This window comes from Castor canadensis, chromosome 8 (assembly GCF_047511655.1).
Source record: "Castor canadensis chromosome 8, mCasCan1.hap1v2, whole genome shotgun sequence".
Lineage (NCBI taxonomy): Eukaryota > Metazoa > Chordata > Mammalia > Rodentia > Castoridae > Castor > Castor canadensis.
In genome coordinates this window covers 87,884,822-87,904,926 of record NC_133393.1, presented here as the reverse complement: position 1 = coordinate 87,904,926, position 20,105 = coordinate 87,884,822, and the positions used below count along the sequence as shown (strand labels likewise).

The 20,105-nt window shown below is 42.7% G+C and overlaps 1 protein-coding gene across 5 annotated transcripts in view; it reads left to right on the top strand.

Annotated features, from left to right (window-relative positions):
- Nucleotides 1-20,105, top strand: part of Bin2 (bridging integrator 2) — a 30,731-nt gene that overhangs the window by 2,851 nt on the left and 7,775 nt on the right. For 4 of the 5 annotated variants that reach the window (XM_074083400.1, XM_020161966.2, XM_074083399.1 and 1 more), the window contains exons 2-9: nucleotides 6,383-6,463; nucleotides 13,288-13,342; nucleotides 13,601-13,695; nucleotides 14,295-14,390; nucleotides 15,123-15,230; nucleotides 15,530-15,615; nucleotides 16,196-16,271; nucleotides 17,076-17,158. In XM_074083400.1, coding sequence (XP_073939501.1) covers nucleotides 6,383-6,463; nucleotides 13,288-13,342; nucleotides 13,601-13,695; nucleotides 14,295-14,390; nucleotides 15,123-15,230; nucleotides 15,530-15,615; nucleotides 16,196-16,271; nucleotides 17,076-17,158 — 680 coding nt within the window. Of the gene's footprint in view, nucleotides 1-592; nucleotides 683-6,382; nucleotides 6,464-13,287; nucleotides 13,343-13,600; nucleotides 13,696-14,294; nucleotides 14,391-15,122; nucleotides 15,231-15,529; nucleotides 15,616-16,195; nucleotides 16,272-17,075; nucleotides 17,159-20,105 lie in introns of those variants that run through there. The other variant, XM_074083401.1, reaches the window with a different exon arrangement.

Here is a 20,105-nt window from a genome sequence, read left to right as displayed (position 1 = left end):
AAATTTTATGAAAGCAACTGGCACGTAATCTTCTGAGTAATACATAAGAGCTGATGTGGCAAATGCTCAAATGTGATAGAGGCCAAGTGCCACGCTGGTCCAGATACAGGACTGTAAGACATGGCCTTTCTCTCACAGAGCCTCTAGAGGTATCACTTCATCTCTTCAACACATTGAGCAAGTTGTTAATATTGACATTATTTTTTGGTTTTTTGGTGGTACTGGGGTTTGAACTCATGACCTCATGCTTGGTAGGCAGGCACTGTTACTGCCTGAGCCACTCTGCCAGCCCAAGTTGTTAGTATTGAAACCCAAGTTTTAGGCCCCAGGCTCAAACTCCTGGGATTCCATATGTCAGGTCCAGTCACTTGCCCCTATTAGATAAATAAAGAGACATGGTGAAGGGCAGAGAAACCTGGGACCATGGGAAGAGGCAAAGTAAGCACTTCAGACCATCTTTGGGGTACAGACATGAACTTTAGTTTAAACAGAGGAAGACTTGGGGCAGGGGGAGAGAGGTATGCATAATTTAACAGTCCTGGTAACAGAGTGGCCTGGTTGATCATTATCTTAGATCTCCTTCTCTTCTGGAGAAGATGTGATCGCTGTCCTCACTTGAGGGGAGCATCTGATTCCCATGAGATGATCACTCCTGCTCCAGGGTGCAGCCTCATCATTATTGGTAATTGTCCTTATTTGGTGAGTGGGGGTGGTCTGTCCTGCAAGGCTCGCTGTTCCTTAGGGATAGTTTCTGTCCCTTTCATAAAGATGTTATCAATCAGTCCTGGCCTTCCTGGAACCCAAGGTGATTGCAAAGTGACTGCAGAGAGAATGGCTTAGAGCAAAGGCAGATACAAAATGGAGGCAGGGATGCCAAATTTTTCTCCTGGTTTTTCATAAGCCCAAGTAAGGAACCAGTGCTTTTCAACAAAAACAGTCTAAGTTCTGTTATAGTATCCTCATTTTATTTTATTTTATTTTTTGGTGCTGGCATTAAGCCCAGGGCATTATGTATGCCAAGCAAGTGCTCTGCTACTGAACCACATCCCTGAGCCCTAGTATTCCAATTTTAGAAATAAGGAAAGAAATTTCAAAAGAAATTTCAAATGACAGAACTATTACTGAAACCCAGGTGTCCTGCCTTTCAATCTTAACCTCATGCTCCCTTCGCAACCTTCCTGATAAGCCACTCAGACATCTGTGTCTCCCCTCCCACATACACACTTCCTGCTAATTCTTTCTCAGAAGTTGCAAGTAAGCAGTGCACTCTTTTTGCACTGGCTCATCACCCTCTGAAAAGCTGGGGGTGAAGATCTGGTGACTGTTAATAGAGATGAAGCATTCTTCTATTTTTCCATTTCCCACCCAAACCCAGCACGAGACGAGGCTTCCTTGTATTTTTACAGTGTGACACATCCTCACATTTCAAACTGCTGCTCCCACCATCTGTGATTTCTCTGTGACAGACCTCTCAGATCTCCCCTGAGCAAGGGCATTTTTTTTTTAACCACTCCTTTGTTGGTCTTTTCCTCTGTTGACTTTTACTCAACTTATATCCCCGGAGGGTTTAATTCATCAAATATTTACAGAAGATTCCTTTGTTCAGGAGGCTGGGCTGGGTTCTGCAGGGACTTTAGAGATGAATAAGAGGGCGTCTAGCCTGCCGGAAGCTTACAATCTAGTAAAAATAAAGTAAAAATAAGTGACCTGAGAGATAGGCTGTCTGTGGGAACTGAGGACAGAAGGATGGTGGAGGCTGTACTTGGGAATCATGGATGCTGAGGAGTTCCTCAGGCAGGTGTGAGACAGCATCCCCGCTGAGGAGTGCCAGCAGGAGCCAGGCAGAGTCTGAAAATCCTTTTAGGCAGAATAGTGACAAATGCAGCTGAGCTGGAGCCTGGGCATGGGTGGTGAAAAGGCTGGAAAAAGGATATTGAGACCATATTAAGGAAAGCTTACTTTAGCACACATCCTAAAGACTTACATAACCACACAAAAAATTACTGCATCTAAGGAAAAAAACGACCAATATTACATAATATCATCTGACATCCATGGCCCTATTCAAATTACTCTGACTGACAAGAATTTGCTAAAATGTAATACATAATCATGGGGGGGAGGGGGAGAAATTATAGCCACCAAAGATGTAGGCAGTGACTTTTTAAAAGTTTTATTCCCTCCCACCCCAATTTACAAAGTTAAAAAAGAATAGGCCAGTGAACACTGGAATATTTTTCACCCATTCACCAAGTGTTAACATTTTGTCACATCTACTTACTAGCCCTTGCTCTTGCAATCTGAGTATCTGAATTCTAACTTCTGGGACAGAACTCTCAGAGCAGGACTTTAAGGATTGGCATTACATGGACTTTCATTAGGAAATCCAAAAGCAGAATTAATTTTTTTCTCAAGAAATATCTGTTGAACATGTATACATACTGTCTCCTCAAGGGTCTCTATATATGTAGTATAACACCTATATGTAGTATAAGGACCTCAACACACAGACCTATTGTTTATGACAACAAATGACTTTGGATGCAGCGAGAGGAGAAATGTTTCAGGGTGATGACAGTCACCTTTTCACGTTCAGATTTGAAGGTCGGAAAGTTCCCTCTGCCTAACACCCCTCACTCCCTCCAAGCCTGGAGCCTTTTGGGGACTGGGGAGATTGTCCTGCCCAGTCACTCTCCACTGACTCTAAAAGAATCTTCTCTCTTTTCTACCTCTTCTACTTAAGAAGAACCAAGCCCTAGGCAAAGGAAGGGAGGAGTTGCAAAAAGGAAGCAAGAGTTGTACTTACCACTAACAAGGTGGTTTTGCAACTTTCTGGTAAAGAACCATGTTTTCTTGGGGTGTATAAGGAGGAAGGGATGACAGAGTCTGCACATCCAGGGAGGGGGTGGTGAGGGAGGTGGAGTTAGAGACAAACAGACATGGCTAAACTGAAAAGGAAAAGGAGCATTTATACTCAAGGGAGCAAAAGTAGATTAAGAATAATGGCTATGTACTGATTGCTCACTGTAAGGCAGCATTAAGAAAAATTTAGTGCATAATCTCATTTAACCTTCCCAAAAATTCCAGGAGATAAATATTGTCTTAATGAAGGAAAGAAAGCTCTGGAAACTGAGGCTCAATTTTAAGTGACTTGCCCAAAAGCTTATAGCCACTAAGTGGAAAGGCCAAGATGGAGTTAATATCTGATCCCAAAAGCCCTGGCTCTTAACCACTGCAGAGAGAGCATCTGAAGTCACAGGCCTGACCCCACCCACCAGTAAGATTGGAGACACTTGGGTCAGAGTCTACCCAGAGCCTTCCTCACTGCCCAAGCCTGGGCACTCTTGCATGTAATTTAAACCCTTTCATGAGACTCCAGTCTCCCTCTCTAACTACTCCCCATAACACACTACTCCCCATAACACACCCTAAATGAGCCTCGCCAAACCCTCCCAGGAAGCTGTGGGAAGATACACACTCCCAGGACTTGCCGGAATGCTCTTTTCACGTTCACTTTTTTTTGAGGGGGAGGGGTGAATGGGAGGTACTTGGGTTTAAATTCAGGGCCTTGCATTTGCTAGGCAGGCACTCTACTACCTGAGCCACACCCATAACCCTTTTTGCTTTAGTTATTTTTTGAATAGGGTCTCCAAATTTTTGCCCGGGCCAGGCTTTACCATGATCCTCTGATTTATGCCTCTCACACATCTGGGATGACAGGTGTCCACTACCATACCAAGCTTTTATTGGTTGAGATAGGGTTTTGCTAGCTTTTTCCTGGGGCTGGTTTCCAACCAAGATCTTCCTGATCTCTACTTCCCAAGTAGCTGGAATTGTAGGAGCGAGCCATTGCACTCTGCTCCACTCTCACTCTTTAAACTCTATTCCAGTCTAGCAAAATCCTACTTCAAAATCCTAGCGGCTAGTCCTCTTTTGTATCAGTCTCACTCTCCCTTGTTTTAAAATTACTAAGTATCAATGTGCTGAATAACTGAGAGATCTAAATAAGGAAGCATAATTTATAATAATAATAAAAAAAGAAAACATGAAATGCTTAGTGGAAGAAGGGAGTTATAAATATCAGTATATCTCATGACAGTAAAACTATGATGATGTGTATTTTCTTTAAATTTTTTTTTTTATTATTGTTGTACTGGGGGCACATTGTGACATTTACAAAAGTTCTTACAATATATCATAGTTGAATTTACCTCCCTCATCATTCTCCTTTATTCCCCCTCCCTATTCTGATCAGTTTTGTACACTTTCATTTCATAACATTAAAGTGAGACCAAAGTGAAAAAAAAAAAAAAGGAAGCAAGTATCAAATCCCTAAAGAGTAACAGTTTGGGAAACATAGGCAAATGGATACTACTGCCACTAAAAACAGCTGGGTGCCTGTGGCTCCATCTGTAATCTTAGCTACTTAGGAGGAAGAGATCAGAAAGATCCTGGTTCAAAGCCAGCCTGGGCAAATAGTTCTCTAGACCCTATCTTGAAAATACCCAACAAGAAAAAAAAGAAAAAAAAAGGCTGGTGGAGTGGCTCAAGGTGAAGGCCCTGAGTTCAAATCCCAGTACTGAAAAAAAAGAATTAGATGTAAAGTACCAAACTTGCAAGCATTTAGGCGTGATTAACTTTAATGGAATGAAGTAAATATGGAGAAATGTTATAAAGGAGTATGAACTGGATTTTTTTTTTTTTTTTTGATATTTGCCTGGCAGACGAAGTAGGAAAAGGCATTCCATCTTTTTTTTTTTTTTTGGTGGCACTGTGGTTTGAACTCAGGGCCTCATGCTTGCTAGGCAAACAGACAGACACTCTACCACTTGAGCCACTCCACCAGCCCTGGAAAGGGCATTCCAGAAAGAGGCAACAGAGGTGTGGTTCAAGTGGTAGAGTGCCTGCTTTGAAAGCGCAAAGCTCTGAGTGCAAATCTCAGTCCAACCAAAAAAACACCTAGAAAACAACAGACAGAGGGAACAACATCTATGACAAATAACTGTGTGGCTTATTCAGGAAAGGAAACAAAACCAACAAACAAAAAAACCTGTCATGTAGGGAGACCTGAGGAGGAGGAATAATGAAAACTAAACTTAACAAAGGGTCCCCTCCTTGGGACCATTAGGACTAGTATGCATGCTAGTGTTTGAGTATGACCTAATAATGGGTCCATAATGGGTTTTTAATAAAAATGGAGCCCATGACTGAGGAACCATTAGAAGGTTTTAAGTGGAAGACCTATTGCCGAAGGCCAGGGAAGAAAGTATGAACACCTGGACTAAGGTATGGCAGTGAGACCAGACATAGGATGGTTCCAGAGATGGATGTGGTGCGGGATTCAATGCGGAAGGCAAGGGAGAAGTTGAACCACCTTGGGCCTGGGGCATGATGGTGCCTCTTTCCAAACTAGGGGTTACAGTAGAAGACTCAGGTCTTTCTTGCCACATGTAATTACTTGTTTATGAGTGTCCCCTGTGAGGACAGAGACTGTGTCTTCAGCATTCTCCTATCTTCGCATTAACACTGAGACCAGTACAATGGTTGGCTCTCATGTTTTGTCATTGAGAGGAGACAGACATGGACAACATTTATTTCTAGCTGAGTTTCAAAAATATTATATCCAGGCTTCTCAAAGTTTTCCACAAGGGCCCTCACGACAGGAGAGTCTCTTGCCCACCTCTCTATGGCGAAGAATTGTGACTCCAGCTGAATGAATCTCTTAAGTGAAAAATGTCTGGAAGGTTCTCGTTTTATATTTAAAAGCTATGCATTTTACATTGTTCTCATTAATTCTTGTTTTAATGTAACACTTCCTCTCTTCTCCCTTAAAAAAATCACTTTAAGCCTGGTGCTGGTAGCTCACGCCTATAAAACCCTACCTACTCAGGAAACAGAGATCAGGAGGATCACAGTTTGAAGCCAGCCTGGGCAAATAGTTTGAAAGACCCTGTCTAAAAAAAACCCATCACAAAAAAAGGGACTGGTGGAGTGACTTGAGGTATAGGCCCTGAGTTCAAGCCTTAGTACCAAAAATAAAAAATCAATTTAAACCTAACTTGTTCAAGGCTCTGGATTCAATCCCTGTACCCAAAGCAAACAACAACTGAATAAAACACATGCTTTAAATAACGATGAGATTCCAGAAGGAGACATCGTATTTATTCTGAGAGACAGACAGATTGATCCTTGAGCGCCCTGCTGCATACCCGGTTACTCCAATTTGAGAAGAACCACCAAACATGATTGTTTTTGTTTTCAAAGCAACATATTACATTCCTAGTTCTACTGGGTGAATAGTTGTACCTGAGACTCTGAGTGAGGCTGTACGACTAAGAGAGACTTGACTTTGACCTTATGGCCTTCTGTCTTACATCCCCAGGTACTCCAAAAGCTGGGAAAAACTGTGGAAACCAAAGATGAGCGATTTGAACAAAGTGCCAGCAACTTCTACCAACAACAGGTAATTGGGAGGGCGGGGAAGGAGAGAGCTTGAGAAAGAAGACATGAGGATTGAGTGGCAGAGGAATACAGGTTCTGCAAACCAACAAGCATCCTTAGCAGCTCACCCTCCCCCCAGGGCACAGGACCGCAGGGTGACCTGTTGCTTATCCTTCCCCTAGGATTTGGGGGACAGAGGGCTGTTCTTTTTTTCTTAGTGGTTTCCCTGAGGACTCCCAAAGTACAGTCTTTAGACATCAAAGTGAGCCCCTGGCAACTTAGTTTTTGGCTTCACCTTCCCAGGGTGCCCTTCCTAGCCCAGGTCTCCTCTCATTTCAACAGCCCCATGTTTTTCTGATGCCTCTTTGTCTACTGTGTCTGCTCCACCTAAACCCTTTATTCCAGAATAATCCTTCGCTCTTACGTTTGTCATTTCTACCAGCAGATCTTCTATTCTCATCACTCTTTTATCTCAACAGAGAATTATAGGTACTTTCATGTAGAATATTTACATTTTAGAGTTAAGATGTGGATTACAGTTGGACATGGTGGCTCATATCTATAATCCCAGCACTCAGGAGACTGAAGCAGAAGGATCCTGAGTTTGAAGCCAGCCTGGGTTACACAGCAAGACCCTATCTAAAAAAGAGTGAGAGAAAAGAAGATGGAGGAGGAGGAGCAGGAAGGGGAAGAAGAAAAAGGAGAGGGAGTAGAAGAGTTGACGATGTAGCAGAATCATCCAGAAATATTTGAAAATGCAAATTCTCTGGGAGTAGGGTCTGGGAATCTATTAAACTTTATTGTTTGGTTTGTTTCTGAGGCAGGGTTTTGCTGTGTAGCCTAGGACAGCATTGAACTTTTTTTTTTCTGTCTTGTTTACTTATTTTTGCATTAGTGAACTGAGAGCCTTGTATTTGCTAGGCAGGCACTCTACTTCTTGAGCCATGTCCCCAGCCACTTCAAAATTTTTTTTTTTTTTCGGTAGAACTCAGGACTATGCACTTACAAAGCAGGTGCTCTTGAGTCCATTTTGCTTTGGTTATTTTGAAGATGGGGTCTCATGAATTATTTGCCTGGGCTGGTCTTGAATGACGGGTCTCCTGATCTCAGCCTCCCAAGTAGCTAGGATTACAGGTGCGAGCCAATGGCATCTGGCCGCCTCAAACTCTTGATCCTCCTAAGTGCTGGAATTATAGGTATACATTACCACACCTGGCTTTAACTTTTTCAGTGGAAAATATCAGATACATATCTGACAAGAGAGATTTGTATAATTAATCCTCATGTACCCATCACCTAGCCTCAACAATTTATCAACTCCTGGGCAATTCTGTTTCATCTATGTGTCTATTTACTTTTCTTCTATTCTTGATTTTTATGAAGCGAATTCCAGGTATCATTTCATCCATAAACATTTCATTTCCTGTCTCTGAACAGGACTGTTTCAAATGTAGTCACAATATCATTATTATACCTAAAAATGGTTTTCTATAAAACATTTACTTATTACAGCAAATCAGAAAGTACATCAAGAAAAAAAGAAAGAGCTGGGTGCCAGTAGCTCATGCCTGTAATCCTAGCTACTCAGGAGGCAGAGATCAGGAGGATCATGATTCAAAGCCAGCCCGGGCAAACAGTTCATAAGACCCTACCTCAAAAAAACCTTCACAAAAAATAGGCCTGGTGGAGTGGCTCAGGTGTAGGCCCTGAGTACAAACCTCAGTACCAAAAACCAAAAAAAAGAAAGAAAATCAACTTAAAAACAATAACGACTTTACACTTCCTAAGCCACATCCACTGTTGTTTTATATCCTTAAAATTATTTTGCTATGTATGTGTATGGTATATAAATATATCCATAGTGATATAAAAATCCATAATAAGTAAATGTGAAGGTATTTCAGTTTTGTTGTTGCTGCTGTGTTTGGGTTTGTGTATGTCTGTGTGTGTGCGTGTGCGTGTGAATTTTTGGGGGTGGGGGAGGAGGCAGGGTCTCACTATGTAGCCCAAGCTGGCCTCAAACTCAGGATCATCCTGCCTCAGCTTCCTGAGTGCTGAGATTACAGAAATGCACCACCATACCTGCCTACATCCATATAGTTTTGCAACTTGCTTTTTTCCCTTAATAACATACTATCTTTGCAGATAATTCAGATTAAATATTCTACCAAAATGTAAATTTTAGGCCTATTGGAGTAGTTCAAGTGGAAGAGTGCCTGCCTAGCAAGTGTGAGGCCTGGAGTTCAAACTCCAGTGTCACCAAAAAAAAAAAAAAGAAACCCACTGGAGATGTAGATCAGTGGTAAGTGCTTGTCTAGTGTACATGAGGCCCAGAGTTTAATCAATAGTACCACAAATAAATGTAAGTTTTAGTACTATCTAAAAAAATTAGCATCACTCCTTTATATCAAAATGTCCAGTCACCAGGCACCCATGTAATCCTAGCTACTCAGGAGGCAGAGATAGGAAAATCCCAGTTCAAAGTCAGCCCAGGCAAACAGTTTGAGGAGACCCTATCTCACAAAAACCCATCACAAAAAAGGGCTGGTGAAGTGGTTCAAATGGTGCAGCACCTGCCTAGCAAGTGTGAGGCCCTGAATTCAAACCCCAGTACTGCCAAAACAAAACAAAATGTCAGTCAAGGGCTGGTGATATAGGTCAGTGGTGGACTACTCCCCTAGCATGTGCAAGGTTCTGGGCCCCATTCCCTCAACCCCTGACCAAAAAAAGAAAAGAAAAAAAATCCAGTCTAGGGGATTTAGCTTAGTAGTAGCATGTTTACCTAGCATGTGCAAAGTCCTTGGTTCCATCCCTGAACCACAAAACAAACCAGCAACAACAACAAAAATCATTCAATGTCCAAATTCTCCTCACTGAATCACCACTTTTGTTTTTACAGTTTAAGTCAGCTCTTCACTGACATGTTTACACGTCCTTGATCTGAAGGCAAGTCCCTCAGTCTCTACACTTCCAGTCCTTCCCCCCTGCAGCCTACACGCTGATAACCCCGCTTGTCCTGCAGTTCATATTTCGCTGACTGAATGCCCATGGCATTGGTTCACGTGTTCCTGTCTCCTGTATCTTCTGTAAATCGGTAGATTTAGCATCTGGATGAGATTTAGGTTTTTGTTTTTGTTTGTTTGGGTGGCAAGAATACTTCCCAGATGTTATTCTATTCCTCCATCAGAAGGCACACAATGTCAAGGTCTCTTTTTTCTTGTGATGTTAACAGCCACTGGAGATCATTAACTATGGGATCCATGTTTTTTTATGGTACTGGGGTTTGAACTCAGGCCTTGTACTTGTTAGGCAGAAGCTTTACCATTTGAGTCGTGCCCCAGCCCTTTTTGCTTTTTAGGTATTTTTCTAAGAGGGTCTCACTTTATGTCCAGGCTGGCTTGGACCAGGATCCTTCTCTTTGTGCCTCCTGAATAGCTAGGCTAACAGGTATGAGTCACCACACCCGGCTTTTATTGGTTGAGATGGGTCTCACAAACTTTGCCCAGGCTGGCCTAGAACCACAATCCTCCCAATCTCTATCTCTTGAGTAGCTAGGATTACAGGTGTGAGCCACTGCACCCAGTTCAACTTTTTATTAGTAGTTTCTATTACTCCCAACTCCCCAGTTTGGTTTCAAGGTCTTGCCACTTGCCTGATTAACTTTCCATAGGTAATTCTGAGCTCTGCTCTGCTCAGTCCCCAGCTCAAAAAATATTACATAGGAGGAATATGTAATGTTCTTTAATCTCTTACTTCTACTACTGACATTTACTTCCGATTCATTCTTTTTAAAAGCCACATCTAACAATCTAGCTTCATCCTTTCTTCCTGGATGAACCTCCATTAAATCAAGCTTTTTTTATTTTTATTTTTTTATTCACATGTGCATACATGGTTTGGGTCATTTCTCTACCCTGCACCCCTCCCCCTCTTCTCCCCCCTCCCCCGCCAATCAAACATTTTTTTCCTGTGGTACTGGGGATTGAACTCAGGGCCTAGCACTTGCTAGACAGGTACTCTACTCCTTGAGCCATGCCCCAGCCCTAGAGTACTTGCTCGGGGTTTGTTCATGCTGTTCACCCTTGTCTGACTGAGTGTTGGGTTTCTCAGAATCCATTTATCCATAGCACATAGGGAACCCCAGACAACCTTCTTCTCCAGCCTCAGTCCTCCATTCTCTTAGGACCTAGCCCTGTCTAGCTGACTGCTTAGGCAAGCACCCTGCCACTGAGCTATATCCCCAGCTTACCCGACTGCATAGGACAAGCCTCCACAATGAGTGGCTCATTAACTGAGGGCCGGGACTGTGTGTCTGAAGGGTGGGAAGGACTGACTCAGACCCTTTATAGCAATGCCAAGCATTTGGCAAGGTTTCAGAGAGCGGAAGTGATAAAATCATCAGATCTAGAGTAGACATGGCCTTACCCTGCATTTATAGATGAGAAAACTGAAGCTGGAGAAGTAGAATAACTTGCTAGTGGGGAGCAGAGCCAAATACTTGACTCCCAGACAAGAGAGGACTTAAACACTGAGTCACGTGTCAGGAAAGGAGAAGATGCTGGAATTAATCAGCCTGGAGACATTTTTCAGGGAAGGATGGACAGGTCAGAGAAATAAAATGACACCCAGGGCTGATCTCACCACCCTCTGCAACCATAACCACCTCCAGATCCACTCTCAATATGATATCTGAAAAACTAAGACTTTCATTTATAGAAATTACGTGAAATGAACTGAGTGTAGTGGTATACACCTGTAATCCCAGAACTGAGGAACATGAGTTTGAGGCCAGCCTGGGCTTCAAGGAAGACCCCGTTCAAAAAAAAGCAGGAAGGAAGGAAGGAAGAAGGAAGGAGGAAGGAAGGAAATTATGTAAGATAGTTTAGCAGTTTTTATTACTCAATTTTTTTTTTTGTAGTACTGGGGCTTGAACTCAGGTCCTCCACATTGAGCTACTCCACCAGCTTTTTTTTGCGTGTGTTAGGTATTTTTAAGATACAGTCTCCCAAACTATTTGCCTGAGCTGGCTTTGAACCATGATCCTCCTGATCTCTGCCTCCTGGGTAGCTAGGATTACAGGCGTGAGCCACTGGTGCCCACCTGTTTTGTTTTATTTTTTTTTTAATCAAGTTTTCATAGTGAAATAAAAAGTTATGTCCACATTGCCTTCTTTCAAGAAAAAAAAGAATTTGAGCTGGGCGCTGGTGGCTTACGCCTGTAATCCTACTACTCAGGAAGCAGAGATCAGGAGGATAGAGGTTCAAGGCCAACTTAGGCAAATAGTTCATGAGACCCTATCTAGAAAATACTCAACACAAAACAGGACTGGTGGAGTGGCTCAAGTGGTAAAGCACTGCCTAGTAAGCATGAGGCTCTGAGTTGAAACCCCAGTACCACCACCAAAACAAAACAAAACAAAGCTGGAATGTAAAAGTCTTGTTAATGACTACAATTCCCAAAATGCTTTCAAAGCTGTTTAGAACCTTGATAATCATATACTCAAAACTTGCAAACTTATAACTATCTCCCACATCCATGTTACTTATTTATTTATTTGTTTATTTAGGTGATACTGGGGTTTAAACTCAGGGCCTTATGCTTGCTAGGCAGGTGCTCTACCATGTGAACTGCTGGAGTAATTCAAGCTGTAAGAGCACCTGCTTAGTAAGAGTGAGGTCCTGAGTTCAAACCCCAGTGCTGCCCCTCCAAAAAAAAAGGCAGTTCGTCTCTCTGCCCCTCTTAAAATTTTTATTTATTCATGTACTTATTTATTTTGCGACAAGATCTTGCTATGTTGTCCAGGCTGGCTTCAAACTCCTATGCTCCTGTGATCCTCCTGCCTCAGTCTCCCATGTAGCTGGGACTATAGGTACTTGCCACTGTGTCTGGCTCCCCCTCTTTATTTTCGGGGGGTGGGACTAGGATTTGAACTCAGGGCTTCATGCTTGCTAAGCAGGTACTGTATCACTTGAGCCACTCCGCTAGCCCCTCCTTCTTTTTTAAAAAAGAGAGACTTACTCTGCACTCAGGAGTTGTAGCCTAAAAAAATAAGAATTCAGACACAGGAGCAAAGATAGAACAAAGAATAGATAGAACTATAGGTGAAGATGTTGGGGAGGAACAGGAGAGTCTAGCTACATGGTCCTTGGAGAAGTATAATGCAGGTAAGCGATGGGAGGGCAAGTGAGGCAAGGTAAAGAAGGGTGGCATGGATGAAAGGAATGTCTGTCTGATGATTCAGAAAAGGAAGAGGCCTGGTTCCTGCAGAAAATGGTAGACTTTACCCACAGAAGAAGGTGTGAGCCAGAGCATCACATAGACACTATCACACAGAGGACATGTAAATTTCAATAGAAGAGCTTGGGTATAGGCTCTCATTTACTGAAAGGAGAACAGACAGAAGACAGAAGGCATGCCAGGGAGCTCTAGCAACCCCCAACTTAAACACTGACCCCAAGGAGACAGCCTACAACTGTTGCTAAAGACAGTAAATGCAATTTATAACAATCCTGACCATTTGAAGAAATTCCAGGAGTGAATTGTGTTTAACCTACTTTTCTTTTCTTTTTTTTTTTCAGAACTGGGGTTTGAACTCAGGGACTACAACTTAAGTCACTCCACCAGATCTTTTTTTGGTGTGTGTGTTGGTTATTTTCAAGAAAGGGTCTTTGTCCAGGCTGGCTTTGAACCCTGATCCTCTTGATATCTGTCTCCTGAGTAACTAGGATTTATAGGCGTGAGCCACTGGTGCCTGGCATTAACCTACTTTTCAATGTTGGCTTCTGGAGCATGAAGTATCTTTTAAAATCTATCTCTTTAGTCACCAAAGCTATTTTTCCTTTTCAGGCAGAAGGCCACAAGCTATACAAGGACCTGAAGAATTTCCTTAGTGCCGTCAAAGGTGGGTATTCAGCACAGAAAATCATGGGGGCATTTATGAAGAGGCTCGGGGTGGACAAAACAACCAGACTGTGTTTCCTACCCCTTATTCTGGGAACTTGATGAGCCTAGGAGTGATTTTTTTCCTATCCCAGCCCCATCAACCATCCCTCACTAATAACCTAGCCTTCTGAGTTTGGCCTTCTGACTTGGACCCACCAACATGTCACCCAAGAGATCACATCAAATTTGATGGTAGGACTGAGTTCTCTTCTTGCAGTGATGCATGAAAGTTCGAAGAGAGTGTCTGAAACCCTGCAGGAGATCTACAGCAGCGAGTGGGATGGGCATGAGGAGCTGAAGGCCATCGTAGGGGTAAGGGCAACTTGGATGTCTTGGGCCTCATGACTCTTCAACACACACGTGGTCCTCAGCTCAGCTCAACTGGGCCTCCCCATCCAAGGAAACAGGGACACAAAGAAGCCACTTCACACTGTCTAGTGGCACAGCCTCAGTCACAAGGTAGTGACTGCAGGTAAAAATATTGCAACTCTTAAGGACATACAAATTTTCCCCAGTCTCTTGATTTCTGTGGTTTTGAACCTCTTTCCCATCTTGAAGACATTATAGAAGTCTTAACCTCCTAAAAATGAGTTCTTTCTGAAAACTAACCTTATGCAGCTAAGTATTCCCAATCTCCCCTATGCTCTAGGCTCTTAAGTCCTGGCAGAATGGGTGTTTCTATTCTCCCCTCTCAGTCTGTTCAGTCTCCTGTAGAGTAGTTCCTCTTTTCTTTTTCTGGCTCTTCCCCAGAATCTAACAATCTATTTTAAGCATATCATATAACTTTGTAGTCCAAATACAATGCTACAAAAATGTTCTCTTTTCTTTTGCAGGGAGACTTTGGGTATTTCCCCTGGTAGGCAGTAGTTGAGAAGTGGGGCCCTCACCAAGCCTCTGCCTCTATCCCACAGAACAATGACCTCCTTTGGGAAGACTATGAAGAGAAACTGGCTGACCAGGCCGTGAGGACCATGGAAAACTATGTGGCCCAGTTCAGTGAGGTTAAGGTATGTGATCTACAGAGTCAAGGCTAGGTGGTAGATGGCCCATGCCAGTTAGAAAATGTATCAGGTTAAACATTACAAGTAGAGCACTTGGTTAGGAATGAAGTTGGGAAGCTGGGAGCCAGTGGCTCACACCTGTAATCCTAGCTACTCAGGAGGCAGAGATCAGGAGGATCTCGATTCAAAGTCAGCCCAGGGAAATAGTTCACGAGACCCTATCTCAAAAAGACCCTTTACCAAAAATAAAAAATAAAAAATAAAGGACTGGTGGAGTGGCTCGAGATATAGGCAAAGAGTAAAGTTGGGTAGATCAGCAGAAGGATTAGGGTTGAGGGTTAGACAAGAGGTTAGGAAGGAAGACTGGAGGTAATGTGGAGATTACATTTAAACTTAGGTTTCAGTGAGCTGCATTTGGGCCCCGTGGATCAATGAATCAGCCAAGTCAAGGCCTCAGCCCCCGCCCTTCAGTTTAGACTGTTTCTCCTGGAGGCTGAACCAGTTTATAACGGGCTCTTAAAACATAGTGAAATTCCCACGTGCTCTGTAGCGTTGCCTCTTGCTCTAGCTCCGCCTGAGAATCCCCATTCTTCTAAGATAGTGAAGGAAATCCCTGGGGGTATAAAACCCCTATAGAAAGTAAAATTGTATAATAAGACCCAAGAACCTTGCTTCTCTGCTTGATACTCTGTTTCGCACATCCTGGCCACTGACAAGAAAATACCACACTCTGGTTAGGAAAGAATTGCCAAACGGGGTCGGAAACTTGTGGACTATGACAGTGCCCGACACCACCTGGAGGCGGTGCAGAATGCTAAGAAGAAAGATGAGGCCAAGACTGCCAAGGTAACAAAACAAACCTGGTAAAATCTTCCTGTTCTCCCTCCTACTGAGTGATGGCAGGTGACTGGGCCAAGATGGGTTCAGGAAATGATAAATTCAACATCCAGTGAACTGAGGGAAATCTGGTTTCTTCTGACACTGATGTAAGGACAGTCAGTCTTGAGGCTGGGAGGGCACAGATCTGGGGAAGCAGAGGAGGGGGAATGGTTCCAAATAAGTCTCCTCCCAGAAAAAAATGCAGAGCAGCCTCTAACCTTGAGTTCAGGATGGAGGGGGATTGTCGTATCTCTCTTACCACTTAGGCGGAGGAGGAATTCACCAAGGCCCAGACTGTGTTTGAAGATCTGAACCAGGAACTACTGGAGGAGCTGCCTATTCTTTATAATAGGTAACAGCTGAGACTCAGAGAGGACGGCCTGGCAGCTCACCCTAGGGCACCTGATGTAAAGAGCCCTGATCCAAGAGTGGGATGGAGCCTCAGCCCTGCCACTAACTTGCTAGCAAGCCACCTTATCTCCTAGGCCCAGATTTCTTCACCTCCAATACAAAGATAACCGTGCTTGCCCTGCCAGCTTGTCTGGGTCTGAAGACAAAATGCTTCTTGGGTAGGAGAGATCTTGGCAAGTAATGGCCTGTCATGCACACTGCAAGGATCTGTGGTCCTGCTCAAGTGTGTTTTTTCAAAGAGCTTTGTTCATGAGTATCCAGATTTACATAGATGATTAGCTGGTCATTTGCATTATTGAAAGTGCCTTGCTTCACACTAGATGAACACGTTCCAGATTTACATTTTCCACATGGGAGAAAATCTGAGCAGAAACTCCATTTGTATTCCATTTTCATTGTACAGTTCTGTTTTCATTGTACAGAATATGCTTTAATGCATACAGAAAATACCTACTGGTATTTTGAACAAAGACCTCTACTATCCCTGACCTGTTTGTGTTTGTTGTTTTGCCTCCTGATAGTCGTATTGGCTGTTATGTGACCATCTTCCAAAACATTTCCAACTTGAGGGATGTCTTCTACAGGGAGATGAGCAAGGTGAGAAACACTTTAGTGGATTTTTTTAGTAAATGTAAAGATAGCTCTAATTTACATAATTTCTTTAAATATCCATATTGACCATACAGATATTGACTTTTATGTCATGATTAAATAACAGCATTTGATTGACTGGGTTGAACTATATCAAAGAGCCTATGTACATTATCAGAGGGGCCTCTCCATTTCCCCTAACTACTGCTTAAAAGCATCTGAACTCAAGCTTCTACATGAATAAAGAGGTTAAGCCCTTTGGAAGACAAATGGAAATGGGGTTGTAAAATCTCTGTTTTTTTCTGGGGAGTGGGGAGGGCAGTGTCTAAGTAGAAGTCAGTTTCTCAGGTGGTTGAACTTGAGTAGCACCAGTTCTGCCAGTGACAGGCAGCCATGTCACATGATCTCATGAGGTCTTTGCTAGTCTGAGATTCTTGCTACTCTAATATATTCACACACAGCCACACATATTCCTTCCACAGTTTCTTTGGCTAAATAATGATTTGCCTAGTTAATATTAAGCTGAGTTTTCATTCCCTGGATCACGTAAGAGAAGGTGGAACCTCAAATCAAACAGTTATAGACTCTGCTTGGACAAAGCTGCCAGGCTGATAGAAGCGGTAGACTTCAGGGCACCATGAAGCAAAGAAGGGGTGGTGGGATGGGCCCCTGGAGGCTAGTGCTTAGGGAGATGAGAAGGAATTACAGGTCAGAGTGGAAGGGTGAGAAGGTGCCATTTGGGAAAGCTGCCTGGAGGACAGTTTGGGGTTTCCATTTAGCCAGCAACCCCTTCTTTCTTGCTGGCTCTAGCTGAACCACAATCTCTATGAGGTGATGAGCAAACTGGAGAAGCAGCATTCCAACAAGGTCTTTGTGGTGAAGGGACTGTCAAGGTGAGTGACTTCCTTGTTCACTTGTCCTGTGTATGAGCATATCAACATCCTCATCTCCAGTTCAAAATCCAGGCCTTTCCTTTATGTTCATGGTCATTGTGCTTGCTGTTTGTGATATGCCCCCTATCAGTTATTTTTCATTTCATTAAGTATTTCAGACATAACTAAAGGTATAATGAATAATACAAAAATTATCTACATACCCACCACCAAATTGAAGAAATTAACTCCTGTAAATGTAGTTGAAGCTCCCAGTGTCCTTCACTTACATTCTGTTGCTGTTCCTACCAAAGGTAACTGACATATTATATTTAGTATTTATTATTTTCATGCATGTATTTTTACTTTTATTTTACACATTAAACATTGTTTTGCATGTTTTTACATTTTATATAAGTTGTCTTATACTGTAGGTATTTTTCTGCAACTTTTTGGGGTTTTTTTTGAGACAGGGTCTTGTTATGTAGCCCAGGCTGGCTGTCTCTGTCTCTCTCTCTCTCTCTCTCTCTCTCTCTGTCTTTCTCTCTCTCTCTCTCTTCTCTTTCTCTTCAAGGTTATCAAAGTTTAATGGAGGAGACAAAAAAGTAAAGAGGCAATTACAACTTGGGTTGTGGTAGTGTTTGCAAAGCATGAGGCCCTGAGTTCATTATTCAGTACTGGGGGGGAAAAAAGACAATTACAAAAGAAGGATAAAGTACTTCGATTGGTAAGTACTTTTTTCCTTGGGATAAACCCAGGAAAAACAGAAAAGGAACACTTGATCCAGTCTTGTGGAATCAGGAAAGATTTGCTGGAACAAGCCAAGTTGGAAACCTGACAAATGCACAGCAGCTGGCCAGGAGAGCAGACAGACAGACCTGCCACTGATGCAGTGCAATGCTGGGAAAGTGGGGAGTGGCAGAAATGGGGAGCCAAGTCACTGATGACCTCCTTACAAGTCATGGAGAGAGCTTTATTGTTTGCTGTGGAAAATGGGAAGCATGAGAAGGTTTTATTGTTTTTATTATTATTTATTTATATTTATTTACTGTGCTGGGGATTGAACTTAGGGCCTTGAGAGGGTTTCATAGGAGAATGGCATAAAGAGATTTGCCTTTCAGAAAGATCATTAGCGTTGCAGCAAGGGAAAAGAGATCAAAAGAGGACCAAAATAGAGGAGACTCATTAGGTTATTTCAGTAAGCAAAACGTTGGCTTTGAATTCACAGTCCTACATCAGCCTCCCGAGTCTGGGATTACAGTCATGTACCACACTCCCGACCCCCCCACCCCATAGGGTTTTACTGTGTTGCCCAGACTGGTCTTGAACTCCTGGGTTCAAGTGATCTGAGCTCAAGTGATCCTCCCCTGTCAGCCTCCCAAATGCTGGGACTATAGTGTAACTTCTTTTGTTTTCTTAGTATCTCTTGAGAAATTGCTCTTTGTTGCTACATGTTGCTAGCTTTGCTTGAAGTGTTATTGATGCTCTTGTGTGCCAAGTCATGATTTATTTATCCCTGTTCCTGCTATTGGGCATTTAGCTTATTTTCCAGTTTTTTTGCTATTTCAAATATGTTGCAAGAAGCATGTACGTTTCTCCTCGTGAATATTACCCTGAGTTCCTTTAGGTCTTGATCTGGAGTGGAACTGCTGTCAGACTGTCGCCGGCTTCATCAGCCTTACTAGACATTGCCAAATTGTTCTTCCAAGTGACCGTTCCAGTGACGAACACAAGCCCACAAGGTTCCACCTTCTTGCTGTGTGTGAAATTGTCACACTTCTTAATTCTTCCAAGCTATGGATAGGAAATGGAATTCTTTGCAGTCTTAAGCCACAGCTCAATACCCTCCCTGCGTATCTTTTCATGTTATTGGTGATTTAAGGTCCCCGCAATTTTCCTAGTTTTCAATCGGGTTGTGAGCTTTTTTTTGGAAAAATTGGCTTATATGAGGGGTTTTTTTTTGGCATTTCTAGGTACTAATCCTTTACTTGTATGCATTGCAAATGTCTTTCCCCAATCTGTTCTGGCATGCTTTCTCTACTTTTTTTGTGTGATGTCTTTTGCTTTGGGACATTCTTCACACTGGAAAGTGTCATCAGTTCAGTGGCCCTGCAGAATGTGATGCTTTGGTCATTCAGAAGCTTTTGTTCAGGAAGTTTCTTCAAGCTCCTTCTGTGTACAAGGTCTTATGATGGGTCTTAGGGATCCAATAACAAGGGAGACTTGACTTTTCCCTAATGTGACTTACAAAAAGTTTCAAGTTTAGAAAATATGCTTAAGGAGACAAGGAAGAAAGGAGATAAGCTTGCACATGCTAAATGCCAGAGACCAGTAGGAATTCCAGAGAGGTAAGTAACTGCCTACATGTGGATGGTTAGGGAGGGCTTTCAGCAGGTGGTGAACCTGAGCTTGGGACTGGAAAGAAGACTAGGACTCATTTGTTGTTTGCACTTCTCATTTAGCAATTAGTTACAAACTTTTTTTTTTTTTTGGCAGTACTGGGGTTTGAACTGAGGGCCTCACACTTGCTAGGCAGGTGCTCTACCACTTGAACCACTCCACCAGCCCTAATTACAGACTTAAAAAAAAAAATTTGCTGTAGAGTCAATGTAGACTTCTTAAAGAAATTTCTTTTTGTTCAATTCCAAAAGCTTCATTTCTCCTGTCTTGTAGCACTGAAAGCCAGAGTTCTCTGTAACTTCCTTTCTTTCCAAACTTACCATCACACTGACATGTCCAGAAATTGGATTTTTTGCTTATGTCCTTCTAAACTTAGGGACTCTTGGAATGCTTGTGTTAGAAAGAACCTGTCATGCCTCATATCCCACATCAGAAACTCCCACAGGGCTTGACCTAAGTTTCTTGGCTCCCATCTCCATCCTTATGCCCAAGACAACAGCACATAGTTGGAGCCTGTCAAGTACATATTTGTGGGTTGCTTAATCCATTGGTGGGCAGTACAAAGGAG